We start from the raw sequence: 16,543 nt of genomic DNA, 5'->3' as shown, positions 1-16,543 counted from the left end.
CCATTTTTGTTGGCACAGGGCAAAGGGAACATCAGGGCCTGCTCCAGTTGGACTCCCCCCACCCCCACAGGGCTAACTGCCATCCATGGCCCTGTGAGGAAGAAGAAAGAGCGAGGGAGCAGGCAAAGGGAACATCAGGGCCTGCTCCAATTGGACTGCCCCTCCCTTGGGAGATGAGAGGGGGGAGCAGGGCCATCCCACCAGACCTGCTGACAGTCTACCTAATTCTTTTTTCTCCCCTCCCCATTGCCTTTTCCTTGTGGGTTGTGTCTTTTTCAGATTGTAAGCCTGCAAGCAGGGACTGTCTCCTTTGTTCGTTGACTGTAAGCCGCTCCAGGAGCCTTTTTTGGCTGAGGAGCGGGATAAAAAGACAACAAACAAACAAACAAACAAACAAACAAACAAGTTTGCTATTAAAGGAATTGATATGTGCCTTGTGATGGGAAATTTAAGGGCTGAAAATATGTAGAAAGTTCAGACAGTGCAAAATACATGCGGGTGTTTTTTAAAAGCATTTCTTCCTTTATTATACTGCTGTCATATCTCACATCTTAAAACGTCAGGTTCAGGGGCTATTTCCAAGAAGTGCAATTCTTTCTCCTTTCGAAGTAAAAGCATAATTTGTAAGCAAGCCAAAGGAGGGGTCTCAGACCTGGTAATGTCATACAAGCATTTGTTAAAGGCTTGGCATGGTAGTTTTATTACAGTAAAACCAACGACGCATTCTGGGTCACACCAGAGACAAAACCCTGCACAGTACCGTTTATTTTAGCGCAAAGGCAGTTAACAGCTTGTCAAAGACAGATGAAAGGTTGCAACCAAAGTTGTAGAAAGATGTTTGTATAGTCAAATGACTTAAAATTATGCAAGGCAGTCGTCCCCACCGCCCTTTGTTGAGTTGTAAAATGGGCATTTCATGGAAGTACTAGACATTTGGAGAAAACGGAGAAAAAACTCCAACAGCATATGCAATTTATTAAATCTCACTCCTATACAATTACTACATCTGGACTAAAAACACCTCAGTCCATGTTGCAAAAATTATCACCTTTCTGAAAAACAGCACACTGTGAAGTGTGTGGGAGTCTTAAGTGTCCCAGGTAAAGCCTAATGACTTGCTCAAGGTACCTAGCTTCCCTCAAGAGACCTGGATGGGTAAGTGTAGGAACAAAGCAAGTGGCCTTACACACAGTCAGACCATTGGTCCACCTTGCTCAATCTACACCGAGTGGGAGTGGCTCTCTAGGGTTTCCTAGCCCTACCTGGAAATGCCGGGGATTGAACCTGGGAACTTCTGCAGGCACTCTTCTGCTGTGCTACTGCCCTTCCCTATACAATTAACATTTTATTGAGTATTAATGCTACTATGCTACTGATAGTACCAGTAGGATATTGGTTACATATACTGGAGAAAGGCAGACACTCATCCAAGTGAGGGCAATCCGTGCAGAAACAGACTGCCCCTTCCCCAAATTCAAGAGCCCATGCTGCAGGTCACAAAATAGTTTGCAAATTATGGGGCAGGGAGGCTATAGTCTAGGCATCTTCTTCCTTTTCTTGCAGATAATTGGTGGTGGTAGGAAGGGGTTGGGGAGGGGGAAGAGGGAAAGATCTCCGGTGATGGTGCAAGTCCAGTAATTATAGATCGAACACAACACTACAGTTCAATCTGAATATTCCACACTGGCCATAAACATTATCTTGGTTTTGGACACAGGAATCCCTATCCCCAGCAGTAGTTTTACTACAGTGGTTATACTATTTAAGTGACATCACTTGCTCCAGTAATAGCTGATGCTCACTAATTCTGAAAAAAGACAAGGCAAATTAAGACAACCCTGCCCTAGATTTCTCTTTATTCTGTTCCTAATAACAAAAGTGAAATAGGCTACAGGTAAAACACTTATGTCCATAAGCATTTCATGTACACCTGTCATGTTTAAATGCATTCACCAAATGCATTGACCCATTTACATATAGTGTTAGCATATCAATTATCAGTAGCGAAGACGGATGTGTCACTGACATGCTGCTACTACTACTTGTAAATGGGCCAGCACACACAATAGGTACTTTTCATCATGATGGGGCCTGTTGCTCAAATCACATCTGTATGTACTTGGAGTCAAGTACTGAAATAAATAGGACTTGTTTCCAAGTAAATACATTCATGATCTACTGTTACAATTAATGGCAAGGTTTAAAAAAAACATACAAATGTCCAAAGACATTCCAGTGAATAAGAGTTCTTTACAAAGGCACAATAGTGCTAGAGTTACAAACTCCGTGCCCAAATAATGGCTTCAAGTACTTCTTGTTTTCAAACTGGATGGTCATAACCTTAAGTCCCACTCTTTCCTGACCAAGGTTTTGAGAAGAACATGTTCATGGGATAGGGTATGCTCACAGTTTCCTTTCATGCCTTTGAAATTGGCTTTAATCATATTAACAGTGGGCCATACAGGTTTGGATCGATTCTGTTATCAGCCTAACATTCTGAAATTACTCTTTGTATTGCGGCTGAAAATTGAAGTACATCAACCACAAGTTCTCAATTGAAATAAAACTTATCTTTGTTCCAGTGACACTAAGATTTCAAGTTGAAGTGTGAATTCAGGTGCCTCAGAAAGTCCTCCCTGGATGTAAGAGATGGTGGGAAAATCTTTTGACAGAATTCACATATTTCAGGCTGATCGAGTTCTGAGTCTGTAGAAGCAAGAGCCAGTGGATTCCAGAGCGGCTATAAGAAATAGGGGGGGGGGGGAGTTAGTACCTTGTGCAAAGTGAATGCTAGCTTTTTACTGGCTAGGGATTGTTGTTGTTTTTGGTATAACTAAATATACAGCATTTCATTTGACTGAGGTACGTGCTTTCCTTTTTCACTGAAGTGATAAGAAAAATTAAGCATATAAAATATTTGCAAGTTTTTATTCAAGAATGTTGTCAACTGAAGCATTTCTTGGTAGTAATTCTACCCTGATAAATTCACGTACTATACTTGCTATTTTAGCGTACACCGAAGTGTTATGTTAAGGCATTGGTATTTATATTGCATAAGAATACTGACTCAAATGGCATCCCATTTTAAAAAAAACAAACACCCAAAATACATTTTACCGATGACTTAAAAATAAAGCAATCATTTACCAAATATGCCACAGGAGACAGAATTTCATTCTATATTCATGAAGTCAGTATAAGATGAACACATCTGAAAATACACTAGCTATCATTTGGGGGTTGCACTTTCTCTTCTGCAATCTTCCAAGATAATTTTTGGTATTTTTTACTGACTCAGACTAGTCACTTGGTTGGTACTTATTCTTGTCTTGCAATACTTGTTTTGTCCAAGACTGTGCTCCTTGATTTTTAAACATAACTCAGTACACATTTTGAATGACACCAGAATTGTGGCAGGTCCATCAGGGAAGAAGAAACAAAGGGACAAGGCAAAGGGGAAAGTTTCTATAGTGGATTTATTTTACGCTACTACTTTATCATGTACTTAGACAGCGTCTGGGGGAGATAGGATTTTTCGGTTTCCCAGCTCCAAGTTCATAGCCAACACTACGAGCTTGTAGCTGGGAAACTGTGCTCCCCGCCCCCTCCCCCTCATAGCCGGGGTGGAGAGAACTGTGGTGGCTGCCCCTCCATGCCTGTCCATGCTCGTAACGCGCAGCATGGACAGGGTGCAAAGGGGTGTTCCCAGGGGTGGGGCGGGGACTGAGGAAGCTGCCCTAGACAGCTTCCTATGCGGTCTCCAGCCCCGTTCTCACCCCTTCCCCGAAGCTGCGCTTAGATGCCCAAAATCAAGCATCTAAGGCAAACTGCAGGGCAGCCAGAGCATAGGAGGAATCTGCTCCTCCGTGTTTCAGCCCTGCATTGGATAGGCAGTTGCCTCCAACTTCAGAGGAAGTCGGAGGTGGCCATCTATCTCAATAGGATTGCACCCTGAGGAAGTTAATGAGCAAAGAGGATTTGGAGCTAGAACAAGCAAATTCGGTTGAGAAGCTCTCTTTCTCTCTTGATATTTTTTATATATATATATATATATATATATATATATATATATAGCGCAAGTGTGTGTATGCACGTGAGCAACCCCTAATGTCATACATATGTTTCAGTACCTCAACAATTCTGAAACACAGTGATTCATTAAAAGCAACGCACACACAGGGAGAGAGAGAAAAGAAGCAGCCACAGTTTCTTTAGGAGTTAATTCTTTGTCTAAACAATATTTAATATTTGTCACAAGGCCTTGGCAGATTTCTGTTGTGGATCTTTTACTGTGGTCAGTCATCAATCCTTGCAGAACACAGGCTAATTAGGTGTAATTACATCAAGTTCTAACAAACAGTCTACTTTTTGTTGGTGTAAATTGCTTCGGAAACCTGTCTAGGCAGTGATGCGTGTTTTAAATATCGCTATGGAAGTGTGCTTTTAATTACTTATTTGCAACTCCACCTTGATTTAAACTGGCAGTTTTAATAACCGTAATAGGAGGCATGATTAGATGGCCACAATATTCGTGCTATTCTTGTAATAATTGATCAAGCAGACACCAGTAAGAGGCTTCATCTTAAGACTTTTTACTCACTGGGTTTTGATTTTGATTAAGGATGCAATTCAGTACCACTTACTGGGAACAAGCCCCACTGAACTCAATGAAGCTTACTTCTGAGAAGACACATATAGGATTGCACTGTCAGCCCATCTCCCTAGCTCATACTGAAAGTGTCCTTGTTAAACAAAGCATTTATTCAGGAATAATTTTTAATTGTAGAAGGAACTGAGCTATTATGGTAGTTTTTGTTTTGGATCTCTATGAATATTTACAAGGATATTAGAACTTGCAGTCTTTTAACCAACTGAATACATTTTCATACTGCCACAACTCCAGTGGAGGTTTGTTTTGCTGAGATATTGAAGGAAGTGTAGAATAACTTATAATTTAACAAACAGAAACGATCACTCATTGTGAGAAGGAAAGGCCACCTTTAGTATTTTCTGTGTCAGTAGCACACCAGCACCAAAACAGACTTAAAAATAAACATGTGTGCCCTTAACTTGCAGCCCATTGATCAAAATGTGCCCTCCCCAATTAATGAATTAACACTGCAGAGCCTTGTGTGGCGCAGGGTGGTAGGCAGCAGTATTGCAACTGAAACTCCCCACGACCTGAGTTCGATCCCAGCGGAAGCTGGTTTTCAGGTAGCCAGCTCACGTCGTCTCAGCCTTCCATCCTTCCGAGGTCGGTAAAATGAGTACCCAGCTTGCTGGGGGAAAGGTAGTCACGACTGGGGAAGGCAATGGCAAACCACCCTGCTACAGTCTGCCATGAAAACGCCAGTGACAGCGGCGTCCCTCTAGGGATCGGTAATGACCTGGTGTTTGCACAGGAGGAACCTTTCCTTTCCATTCTTATTTGTCTGCTTACTGCTTGCAGCTCTTATTTTGATTTCCTTTTTTAAAGATACTGATATGGTTTTCTGTGGTCAGCCAAACTCTGGGGCCTGGTTGTGATCTAAAGGGCGGGGGTATGGCTCTAAAGATCAATTAATATAGGCAAATTTTTTTCCCCCAAAGTAAGTATAGATCCATGCAGCACTTTGTTGAACTTGTGCTACATGCACATCATTAAAGTGATGGAAATGTTCTCTCTTAATATTTGCTCTCTTCTTAAATTTAGGAGTACTCCTTGCTGAACTAGTTCCCTGGATGTCACTGAATGCGGAGATACATCAGAATCCCAATCCTTCAATACAGTCTACATTTTTTTTCAGTATTACAGTTTTCAATCCAGGTGTTTAAAAAACTGCAATATACTAAGGAAGCAGACTCAAGTTTTTATATTTAGTGTCTGCAAAGAAGAGCTAAATTTATTACACTAACTGAGAGCCACAGCTCTAACGACTTATGGTTGCCAATTACACTGCATTTAAGTTTCCCCTCCTCATCTTTATTTGTTAACACATGTACTAAATACATGACAGAAGGTCCTTGTTTGCTGGAGGAAGGGGAGGGGCGGAAACATCAGGCATGGAAGTCAGCACTATTAGGACGTCAGCAATGGTGCATCCTGTACGCAAGGACTCAAGTGTTCTAAATATGTCTTCACACTCGTAATGTCTACCATGCAGGCAGGAGGGTGAGCTGGCCTCTAGTTGTCTTCAATTTGTATGGCTATTAAAAGGAATGAAGCTATCTACTCAATCAGGAGAGGACACCATCACTGTCTTACAGGGTACATCTCAAATCCAACACTGAAAACAGGCCAGCTCTCCTGCTTGTAAGGGCATGCGGCTATCAGTGGAGGATTCCATCTGTAGATTTATTGCAGCTCTCCAAGTAAAAGGATCAGGGCCTTTTATGCCCCAGCAATCAGGAACATTGTTTTTAGCAAATGGAATCCCTTTTCCCTTTTAGTGATAAAAAGGGCTATGTGTGCATTTAAAATGATGATGCTTTTTCCTCTCTGCCTGTTGTTTAGCTGGTCTTGAAGGACCTAGATTTTGATCCCTTAAAAATGACCTGCAGTCTTCTTAAAGTAAAAGGGAATGCAAACATTTCAAGATAACAATAAAGATAACAAAAATATTTAATCAAGTACATGCAGCTGCATATTTAATGGATTCTAAAGTAACATTGGCTTCTTTTGCCTAAGTTTCTGGATAAGAAGCACAATTTTAATCAAAGGCCTTATGTTCTACATTCCTTCCCGGATACAACTAACAAATATTGGAACTATTTTCTGTTGCCAGTTTTCTTTCCAAATATAAACACTTAAAATACGAAGACTTCCTGGCTACCACTGATTTGTAGTACTGGCCATTCACATTTACAAATGTAGACCCCCCTAAACTTTTCTTTATTTTCCAAGAGTATAATTTTTTCCCAGCCTCACACCTCGTACGTCATGGCAGTTCAACACCAGTTCCCCTGCACTTTTAAAGCTGCATACTTCTCTATCAACTTGCAATCACATACCAGCTGTTTCACATGCTTTAATATACAATGCAGGGTGCCATCTATTGAGAAATGAATACACAGACTAACTAGTTAAAAGAACAAGCAGGAGACATATTGGAGAAAAAGGGAAAGTAACAAGTAATAGAATGGATGTTTTACAAACACCACAGGACTCTTACTAGTAATAGAAGAAATAGTTTAATTTGTTTTGATCTAGTCCAACTTAGAATTTCACATGATGAATAATAAAAAACGGGCTAGTATCAAATAATTCAATACAAAAACTAAAGCCTAATATGGAAAAGAAGCTGGATTTAGTACAGATATGTTATCAATTGTACATTATGAATGTGGAGCTCATTATGATTATTTTAAAATAAAAGAGAAGGAAAGCATGCTCAAAAATCTGGTCATATGGTCCTAAAATTAAAAGTGAAGCATTGTGAAATTGGGTAAAAAGTAAAGAGGTACCTCATTAAATCTTTAATAATTTGTAGAAAAGAGGCCATTACTCATAAAAATGGTGGCTGTAATTCATGATTACATTAACACTATGTGATCAATAAGCCTCTTTAAACTGGTGGATACTTACACATTAAGTCATTTGTTTTCAACAGAGTAATGTCAATTTAAATGACAGCAATGCCACTGTAAGAATCTTGTAAATCACAGCAGAGTTCTTAAGGAACTGCATTTACAGAAATGACTGGACTTTAAAAATGGGTAAGATTATTGTTGATAGAACTCTGATTAAAATGTATTCTTTCATTCCAGAGCTGCTGAAAATGACTCATTTCATGTGATATGGTTCATAAATAAAATGACTACATTAATTTAAACCATCTAAGACCCATATACAGTGTAATCCTATGCACATTTACTCAGAAGTCAGTCCCACCAAGTTCAGTGGAGACCTTGTTCCCTGATAAGTATGCATAGGATTGCATACTTATTAGGACTGCCTAATAGCGGTACAGTCTGCTGCTAGCATGGGTGTGATCCCATCTCCCCTTGCTGAAATGGGAGAGCAGAAATATGGCACCTGTTCAGATGGTGCAGCAGAACTACAAGACAATGCGGAGAGAAAGGAGCAGCATGGGTGGGGAGAGATAGGAGAGAAATAGACAAATGGATGGAGAATGGTAAGTTCCCACTGCAAAATTATTTGTAAGACTTGAGTAACCAAGTGGAGTAACTTCAGAACTGAAGCCCTAAACATTCCCTGTTCATGGAAGTGCCAAACATGGGAGGATTAAGTAGGGATGGGAGAACAAGAGATATTTAAGCTTGGCCAAACTCTCCAAATTTCACTTCAAAGCTTGGTTCGGCTCACTCCTGTTTTTGTTTGCAACATGTTTTTTGGTTTGTTCGAATGGGAAAAGTGCATACTTTTTCCCTATTGACTAAAGTGTGAAAATGTGTATTTTTTGAAAAGATGCACTCCTGTTCACACTTGGGGTCGTGAGCAGGAAAAGTTCAGATGATTTGTGAATGGAAACAAAATTCTCATACATTCCTAGGATTAAGTACACAGTAAAATAAGTCTGGCTGAAAACGGTAATCAACAGGCATTTGTTTTGTAGATACGAATCATGAACATTTATCAACTTAAAATCCTCTTTGTACCCGATCCAGAGATTTCTTTCTAGCTGCAGGGGTGCTGATAGACATGTAAATTCCTGTAGAATACAAGAGAGGAAGTTCTGCGTAGTGGTTAGAGCTCTGGACATGGCCTCCAGAACATGGAAGCCTTTGTTGGCTGGGTGTGCATCAGACTGCATGCGGATATTTGGACCAGGGCTTCAGTGTAAGACAAGACACATGAGAACAGTCTACACAAAGGGTTAAATATTCTCTTTTAGTGGTGCAAATATCCTCAGATAAAAGCCCACACAAATTAAATTCTAACCTAGTTTTAAAATATACTGCATCAACAAAAATAAAACGAAAGGCTCAGAATGGGGAGTACTGGCTGTTGTTCTAGAGCAAAGTCACAAATCGTAACATTACAGTGGTGACGCAATGATATGAGGCACTTAGGTTAATGCAAAGGTTTGGATCAGGGTAGCAGACAGATGAGATCATAAGTTTTACACTGGATATACATTAGGTTAAACACCACCTGCTCAAACTTGAAGTTTACAGAAAAATCATGTGTAAATACAAAATCAATTTTAAAAATGGATACTGTTTCTTTAATGGTTTTCCTGCCATTTTTAGCAGAAAGGTGGCATATAAGTAAAATAAAATAAATAAATACCTGTTGTGGTGCTCCAACAGTTCTCTCAATCACTTCTATCGGGGGAAAGTTAATTTCTGGGATATCTTGCTTTGGGAAGACTGGTATAAAGTTGTACATGAAAGCTTTCTCCAAAGGACTCTGGACGAGTGTGTTTGTGTGGGTTGAGGGTTTCGTTGTGCTGGTAGCTGGCAGGTTATGCACAGTTGAGGTAATAGGGTCAGTGCCATGTTCCTCAAACAAGTTATGTTTCATCTCACTGAAGCTCCCAGCTTGGTCTCCGAGGTCCCGGTTAAACTGCTGATCCTGAAGTAAGTTTTCAGTCACCACTGTGCATGCGAGTGGTGAATTCTCTGGAGTACTCTCCAAGAAAGCAGCGTCGTGGTCCGTAGGTGGGAACTTGACGTTGAACTTAGAAAGGGACTCAACAGAGTTCTCTTCCTCCTCTTGGCCCATTCCTCTTGGCGTGACAGATGGGAAGCGTGGAACATCCCTATTTATATCCTTTTTAACCCAAGGATTACATAGGTCATCTGCTTGTTCATCGGTGCATTGAATAGGCTTGGAGAATGGAATTTCTGTAAAGGCAGATGCAAAGGAAATGGTTAAAGAGTATCTAAGACAGGAATGGGCAACTTGTTGCCCTCCAGATGTTTTGGACTACAACTCCCATCATCCCTCCGCATTGGTTATGCTCCCTAGGGTTGATGGGAGTTGCCCAACATACCTGGAGGGCCAAAGTTGCCCATCCTTGATGTAAGAGACCAGTTTTAAAGCACATAATCCAATGATACAAACTGCCTGATGAAATTTTCCCAACGTCAGCAAGGCCAATCTATCAAAATGTCAAAACACACATATATAAAAGGCTTTTTTCTTTGGCTTGTCTGACACCACAGGCTGCTACTGGGGCTCTTCCATGCCAACCCTTTTGATTCCTCTAGTCAGGAATAAGCTTGCTAAGACTCTTGCTTGGAGCCAGAATTGAACACTACACAATTGCCCTTATGCCTCGCTGCCCCCAGTGCTCTCCGTCAGCAGCCCAGCAATTAGAACAGCCTTCCCCAATTGGGTAACCTCCAGATGTGTGGGACTACAACTCCTGGAATCCCCAGCGTGACATGCAGGATGGGGATGCTGGGAGCTGTACTCCCACGCATCTGGAGGGCACCAGATCAGGGAAGGTTGAAGTAGACAGACCATCACTATTTGCAGGGTGTGGATGGATTTCACTCACTACTTAAATGATTAGAGACTTAGTTCTAGACTTTTAGCAATTTCTTTGCTGTTTGTTGTTTTTTATTACATTTTATTCTTTTAAATATTTGTACTGCATTTTATATTTTTAACTGTCTGTATGGCATCTTAATCTTTTGTTTGTAATCCACCCACAGAACATTGGTTATTGGGTAGATTAAAAATATAACTAAATAAATTATCAAGATATTATATGGAATGCCCTTTCTAGACACCACATATAACTGTCACACCTGTTCTTGTTTGTTTCATTTCAGCTGTATTTCGGTTAGTCATTTCTTGCAATACTCCAGCCCAGATTTCAATGATGTCACCCCATTTATGGGAGACAATGGGTTGGATATGAAGAACGGCTCACAGAAGGGCGTTGACAGAAGAAGACTTTCCTGTCTCCACCCGCCCCCCACAACAGCCTCCTGCCATTCAGGAGGATCGCCCTCACCATTCTGAGGAGAGTTTTTTTTGGGGGGGGTACAGGGAGCAGGATTGGTGGGGAAGGTCCCTTCCACTCATTTCCTTCCACAAGTGCAAGTGGCAAAGGAATGAGACATGACTGGTATAACATATACTTATTATATTAATGTACTATGTGTTTTCATTGTTAAATTTACCCAAGTAAGATAGGGTCAATAGTATGCTAGAGAATAAGTGAAAGGTGGGAGGGGCCTGAGCATGTATGAGGATTCAAAGGTTATATAAAGGATGAACTGGCAGTTAGTCATATAGGGTTTAGGGATTGAAGAAGCAACATCTAGGTAGTTGTTTTGTGTGTGGGACTTTAGGAGGGTAGAGTAGGTAGGGAAGTTAGGAACATTAATAATAACTTATAACTTCTCATGTTTTAAATAAATCTTTGTTTTTAAAAAATCCAAATTCCTGTGTTGTTTGATTTTATGCTACCTTTATTATATCTATTTCCTGATTATTTCTCCTGTAGTGGGTTGAGAGAACCAATTGAACATATTGAGTTTCTCTGGAACCCAGAGAGAGTAAAAGGGCTGAAGCTTGTGGGACAGTGGGGGCAGCTGTCCCAAAGTGAAAGCAGGTGTTCCTGAGGGATCTCTCAGAGGTGGAGGCTGGGGAAAAGGTGGAACGCAGGCAGGAATGTCACAAATGGTTTTTGGCTTTAATAAGCTCTGCCTCGCGCAGCACGCAGCTGAGGGTTCTCCAGCCCATGAAGACTTCTAGCCGTGGCTGTAGCAGCCATGCAGATGCATTTGCCACAGAATGAATTCAGCACACATCTGGCTTTTGGCAAGGCAGAGAAAACTACGTTAACCGTAGCAGACCAAAAACTAAACCTGGATGGAATTGGCCCTCTAGCAGTACATGGATGTGACTGGCTCAGCCCAGGCTAGCCTCTTCCTACAGAGGCTGCACAATGAAATACTGGTGTGAGGTACCCCTACGTTGCAGCAGCTTTTGAAGTTGGCCATTAATATGCCAAGACTAGCAATTTGTTGTAGTTATGATTAGATTACAAAAAGGGTGGCATAAACAGGGCTGTGATTATAAGCAAAACGAGCAGGTTGGATCGAAGACTGCTAGCTTCCCAAGAACATCTGATCTGCTACTGTTGGCAGGACTGGATTAGACAGAACTTGGTCTCATCAAACAGAGATGGTTCTTATGATCAATACAAGGAAAGAACTGGAAAAACCATTTGTGGCAAGACATTCAGTAGAAATAGCCCCTAAAACAGCCTTCCCCAACCTGGTGCCTTCAGGGGGTTTATGGGAGTTTTAGTCCAACACCTCTGGATGACATCAGGTTGGGGAAGGCTGCTCTAAAACAAAATGCACTAATGGTTCACAGCAGGTGCAATTCCCTCAAAACATACCTGGACAAGCCCTACTGAAATGAGTATTACAGATTAGTGTTCTTGTCCAGTTTCTGTTGGAATAAGCGTGGCATATCTGAGGTTGTACATTGTGCCCACGGCAATATGCTTCAGGATGTGTCAAGGGAGGGGTTAAAACAGAGATTAAAATGCACTTAGATAGTATGCCTCCTTTCCATATGATGAGTAACACCTGTTCCATGCGCTGGTTATCTCAAGATTGGATCACTGCACTGTGCTCTATGTAGGACTTCCCTTGAGACTGGTCTGGAAACTGCAGTGAGTGCCGTATTTGGCAGTTAAGTTGCTGAATGGGGAAGCCTACTGTAAGCATCTTATACCTTTCCTCAAGGTATAAGATGCCAATATGTTACTGGGCCAAGTCCAAGGTGACGTTATTGACTTATGACGCCTTAAACAACTTAGAACCAGGCTAACTAAAGGACTGCCTTCTTCCATATGAATCTGCCTGTTCATGGGGATCTACAGATCAGGGCTTCCTGGTTATCCCATTGCCTGCACAGGTACATCTGACAGCAACCAGGTAGAGGGCCTTTTCTGCTGCGGTGACCCACTTTTGAATTCTTTCCCCGCTGCAGTGACAGGCACCATCTCAGCACCTGCTGAACACATCTGAACACCCAGGCATTTGCTGATTTTGATACCAAGCCTGCTACATTTTCTTTGTCATCTTTAATTGTTTTAATGCATTTTGTACACTGCCCTGTGACTTGATAATGACGGGTAGCATATAAATATATGATTATTTATTAAATCTACAAGTCCCAATATATTTTTGCATTCAGCAAAATAACTAGGGGCAACTCCAGTCACTGTGTTTTCTTGCATGGGGATAATCCTTGTATAGCTGGGCAATGGGGAGAAGAGAAGAGTTGCCATTCTCCCAGCAAATGAATAGTCACATCAAACTTCACAAGCGGCGGTGTATATCTATTTCATACACAAGGGTTACTGCCACGTAGGATAAATGTCACGTAGTATCGCTTCGTAACTACAGAGCACCACATGAGAGATCACAAAGAGGCAGGACTGGTCTCAAAACAGCTTTGGAAGTGTGCGCAGTGTACAGCATAGTAAAAACCCAAACATAACAATAACACAAAGCATAGCTTTCAGTTGAAAGAGCTGGATCATGATAAGAGCTACAGTAAAGCGATACCAGTTACAGGTTCTCTCCGTAGGTTAAATTTACTCAGCTGGTCCGTCTGTGCTCTTGCTAGTGTGCGTATTCGATGAAATTCTTCCTTCATGCCCCAGAAAACAGTCTCCAGTTCATCCCTAAAAATCAATCATTTCAAAATAAAGCACCATTCCATTTTACTGTGTTGTCTTTAAACAGCCATCCAGCAAGCACAACCTTAGAAATATTACCTATACAACGTATATTCCAAAGCTAGGCTTGGCTGGCACAGACATGATATAGGAGATCCATGATCTGATCTCCCAGCATGTTTAAAAAAACAAGAAATGTATAAAGCAGTGGAGGGTCCTTTCCTATTTTGACCGGAGCAGGAATGCTAGGGGAGGCTGCATTTAACCATTTCCCCCTGCAACATCTCCCCAATCTTAATAATTTCCCTCATCCCCACCAGCTACTATTAGCCCTTCTGTGGGGAAAATACAGGTATAACAAGGTACTGTACCTGTCTTTCAACCCATCCCAGCAAAACTAATATGGGGGAGGGTGGATTTCTCCTGGGAAAATGGTGTAGGTGGTATTTTTATTCTTTCATTAGTGAGCTCCTACTTAAGGCTGTTTTAGTGTAGATGTTCCACAAGCATATTGGTGATAAATTAAGAATTATAATTAGTGAATTTCTTTGTTTCTTTATTGATCTTGTTATATTACGACATATGTTTTTCTCTTTTTCGTTGCCTTTAGTTTTTTTAAACTTTATTTAAAACTAAACTGTAATGGGATAAAACGTTAGCCACATGTAGTTACTCTGATAAAAAACAACAACCCCCCCCAGTTTATTTATAGTTTAAGAACAAAATGTTGGGAAATCCAACCATGGATGTCCATATCACCTCTGGTTGGGCACTCAAACATAAGGCGAAGTGAACTTTGGGAAGGCTCCTGATGTGTACCTTTAAAGATTATGTAGACAGAAAAAATCTGCCAGCTGCAGCGTCGCCTGTCACCACAACACCACACCTGGTACAATCAGCAGGCATATCTGGTGGAATTCTCCCCACAATGCAACGATTGAAGATACACTTAGGGGCGGGTGTGGGTGAGTTATCTGTCAGAATCTGGACCTTGACAATGGCAGACCGAAAGTCATTTGGGAAGAAGTGTGTGTGACAACTGTGTGACTCACACAAATGCATTTCCTGGCCACAGAGGAAGGAAAAGCCAACCTTAAGCAGGACCATTGTCAGGGTCACTGCTGAGCACTTAAAAGATTCAGGGCCCAGGCCCGCAAGACACAGTACTGCATAACAGATGGTCTTGTAGGCCCCTTCCAACCCCATGATTCTATATCTATATATGCAAATTCAGAAATAATGACTAGGATTTAAATTTCACAAGAGGCAAAGTCAGCCAATTAACTTCTCATCTAAATTATCTCAAAATAATTTTTAAATTAATTTGCACCCCACTCCAGGTCATCCCAAATCCTTCTCTTGAATTAAAATTATTTTGCAACCTCTTGCTGTCCCATCCCCACTTCTCCCTTTCCTTCCTGTTGGAACCCCCCCCCCCCCGCAATTAAGCTTAAAAGACAATCTTCCTTTGACATCAACAGATATTCAGGGCTCTGGGGAATAGATCTGGGGACCAGGGAAATAGGTTTGGGCCCAGCCCAGCAATGCCCAACAAGGTGCAAGGCCCTAGTATAGCTCATGGTGGTGGAACCAACAGGTTTCATTTTGCCCGTTTCCTCCCATGGCAACGGAAGCTCTGCCTTTGAAGAGACACTGGTCCAGGCCTAGGTCCCAAGTCCTTCCCAGTCTTGGGTCTAGAATGGACAAATGGGCCCAAACAGGCCTTGAGTCAGATTGAACTGATCCAAGCACTAAGCAGGCAAGTGGACGCTTCGGTGCATAGGCAGCCACTCGCTCTCCCATTGGGGACGTGGGAAGCGGCCTTATACTGGGTCAGACCACTGGCCCACCTAAGCACAGTCTTGTCGACACTGACTGGCAGCGGCTCTCCAGGGTTTCAGGCAGGGATTTTTCCAGCCCTGTCTGGAAACGCTGGGGATTGAACCTGGGACCTTCGGCACGCCAAGCAGGTGCTCTGCCACTGAGCTACGGTTCCCATTCTCACTATACATTCTCTCTAAGTTAAATTGAGGTAACAGAGACAGGGATGCCAGCACAGTGGACCCTTCATGCCCACAGCAGCCTCTCCTTTAACCAAACCTTATGATGCTCAAAAGCAGTGCTGTAGTGGTAAATTCTGAAGTGCCACAGGCACACCTCCAAGGAAAGTCCAAAAGGTCAGGCAGCTGTGTTGATCCAGATCAACAAACCAGTTCTAGCCATTTTCATCTCCACCAGGAGCAGGCCCTTTGTAAAGTGAATGGGTCTCAATGGCCCGTGCAAAGCCAATCCACCCAAAAATACTTTGCATTAGAACAGGGAACAATATACTGTAGCTGGGAAAATTCATTCCTGGCCAGCTACTGTGAGGATTGCAGGGAAGCTCAGAGAGAACAGGGAAGACTGAGGGGAGTGGCAGAGGACATCAGTGCCGCTGCTAATCAGAAAGTCCGAGCGCTGCATCTCTGCCCTGGCTCCACTACACCACTGCTTAAAAGTGGTCCTAGACATCTCATTCAAGACTTGGTGATGGGGAGGCAGAAGACAGGAGGACAATGGGGAAAGACCCTCGGCTTTTTAAATCCAAGAGCCAGGATAATCATTAAATAATTAAAGAAAAGAAAACTGCTCCATATTTATTTTTTGAAAAAGAGTGATGTACCTTTCATAGACAGCTGCAGGAAAGGCCCCTGGAGATAATTCCTGCCTAGACAAAGCATGTTTTTCACTCCTTGCCTTTAAAAAGATCAGAAGCAGGAAAAAGAAGGAGTTTGCGTTACAACAGCATAACACAATGCATCCACACAAATTAACACATTAAACAGATTACTAGAGTAACAACTTGACAATGGCACTAGCCTCCCCCCTCCCCTTTTTTAAAATAAAAAAAATAAAATGTAATAATCCTAAATTGCTGTTTGGAAAATGAGTTAGCTGGAAAT

General features: G+C 41.8%; 1 protein-coding gene across 5 annotated transcripts in view; it reads right to left on the bottom strand.

The window, feature by feature from the left end:
• Positions 1-358: 358 nt before the first annotated feature.
• TANK (TRAF family member associated NFKB activator) overlaps positions 359-16,543 on the bottom strand; it is a 57,430-nt gene continuing 41,245 nt past the window's right edge. For 2 of the 5 annotated variants that reach the window (XM_084811634.1, XM_084811658.1), the window contains 4 exons: positions 16,264-16,337; positions 13,489-13,607; positions 9,233-9,789; positions 508-2,740 (listed from right to left, as the gene is read on the bottom strand). In XM_084811634.1, the coding sequence (XP_084667760.1) occupies positions 2,588-2,740; positions 9,233-9,789; positions 13,489-13,607; positions 16,264-16,337 (903 nt within the window). In that variant the 3' untranslated portion in view covers positions 508-2,587. Of the gene's footprint in view, positions 2,741-9,232; positions 9,790-13,488; positions 13,608-16,263; positions 16,338-16,543 lie in introns of all 5 variants that reach the window. The other 3 variants (XM_084811649.1, XM_084811640.1, XM_084811625.1) reach the window with 2 other exon arrangements.

This window comes from Heloderma suspectum, chromosome 1 (genome assembly GCF_057233095.1).
Source record: "Heloderma suspectum isolate Gila_16-S chromosome 1, 16-S_ref, whole genome shotgun sequence".
NCBI classification, from domain to species: Eukaryota; Metazoa; Chordata; class Lepidosauria; order Squamata; family Helodermatidae; genus Heloderma; species Heloderma suspectum.
This window is presented reverse-complemented; position numbering and strand designations above follow the sequence as displayed.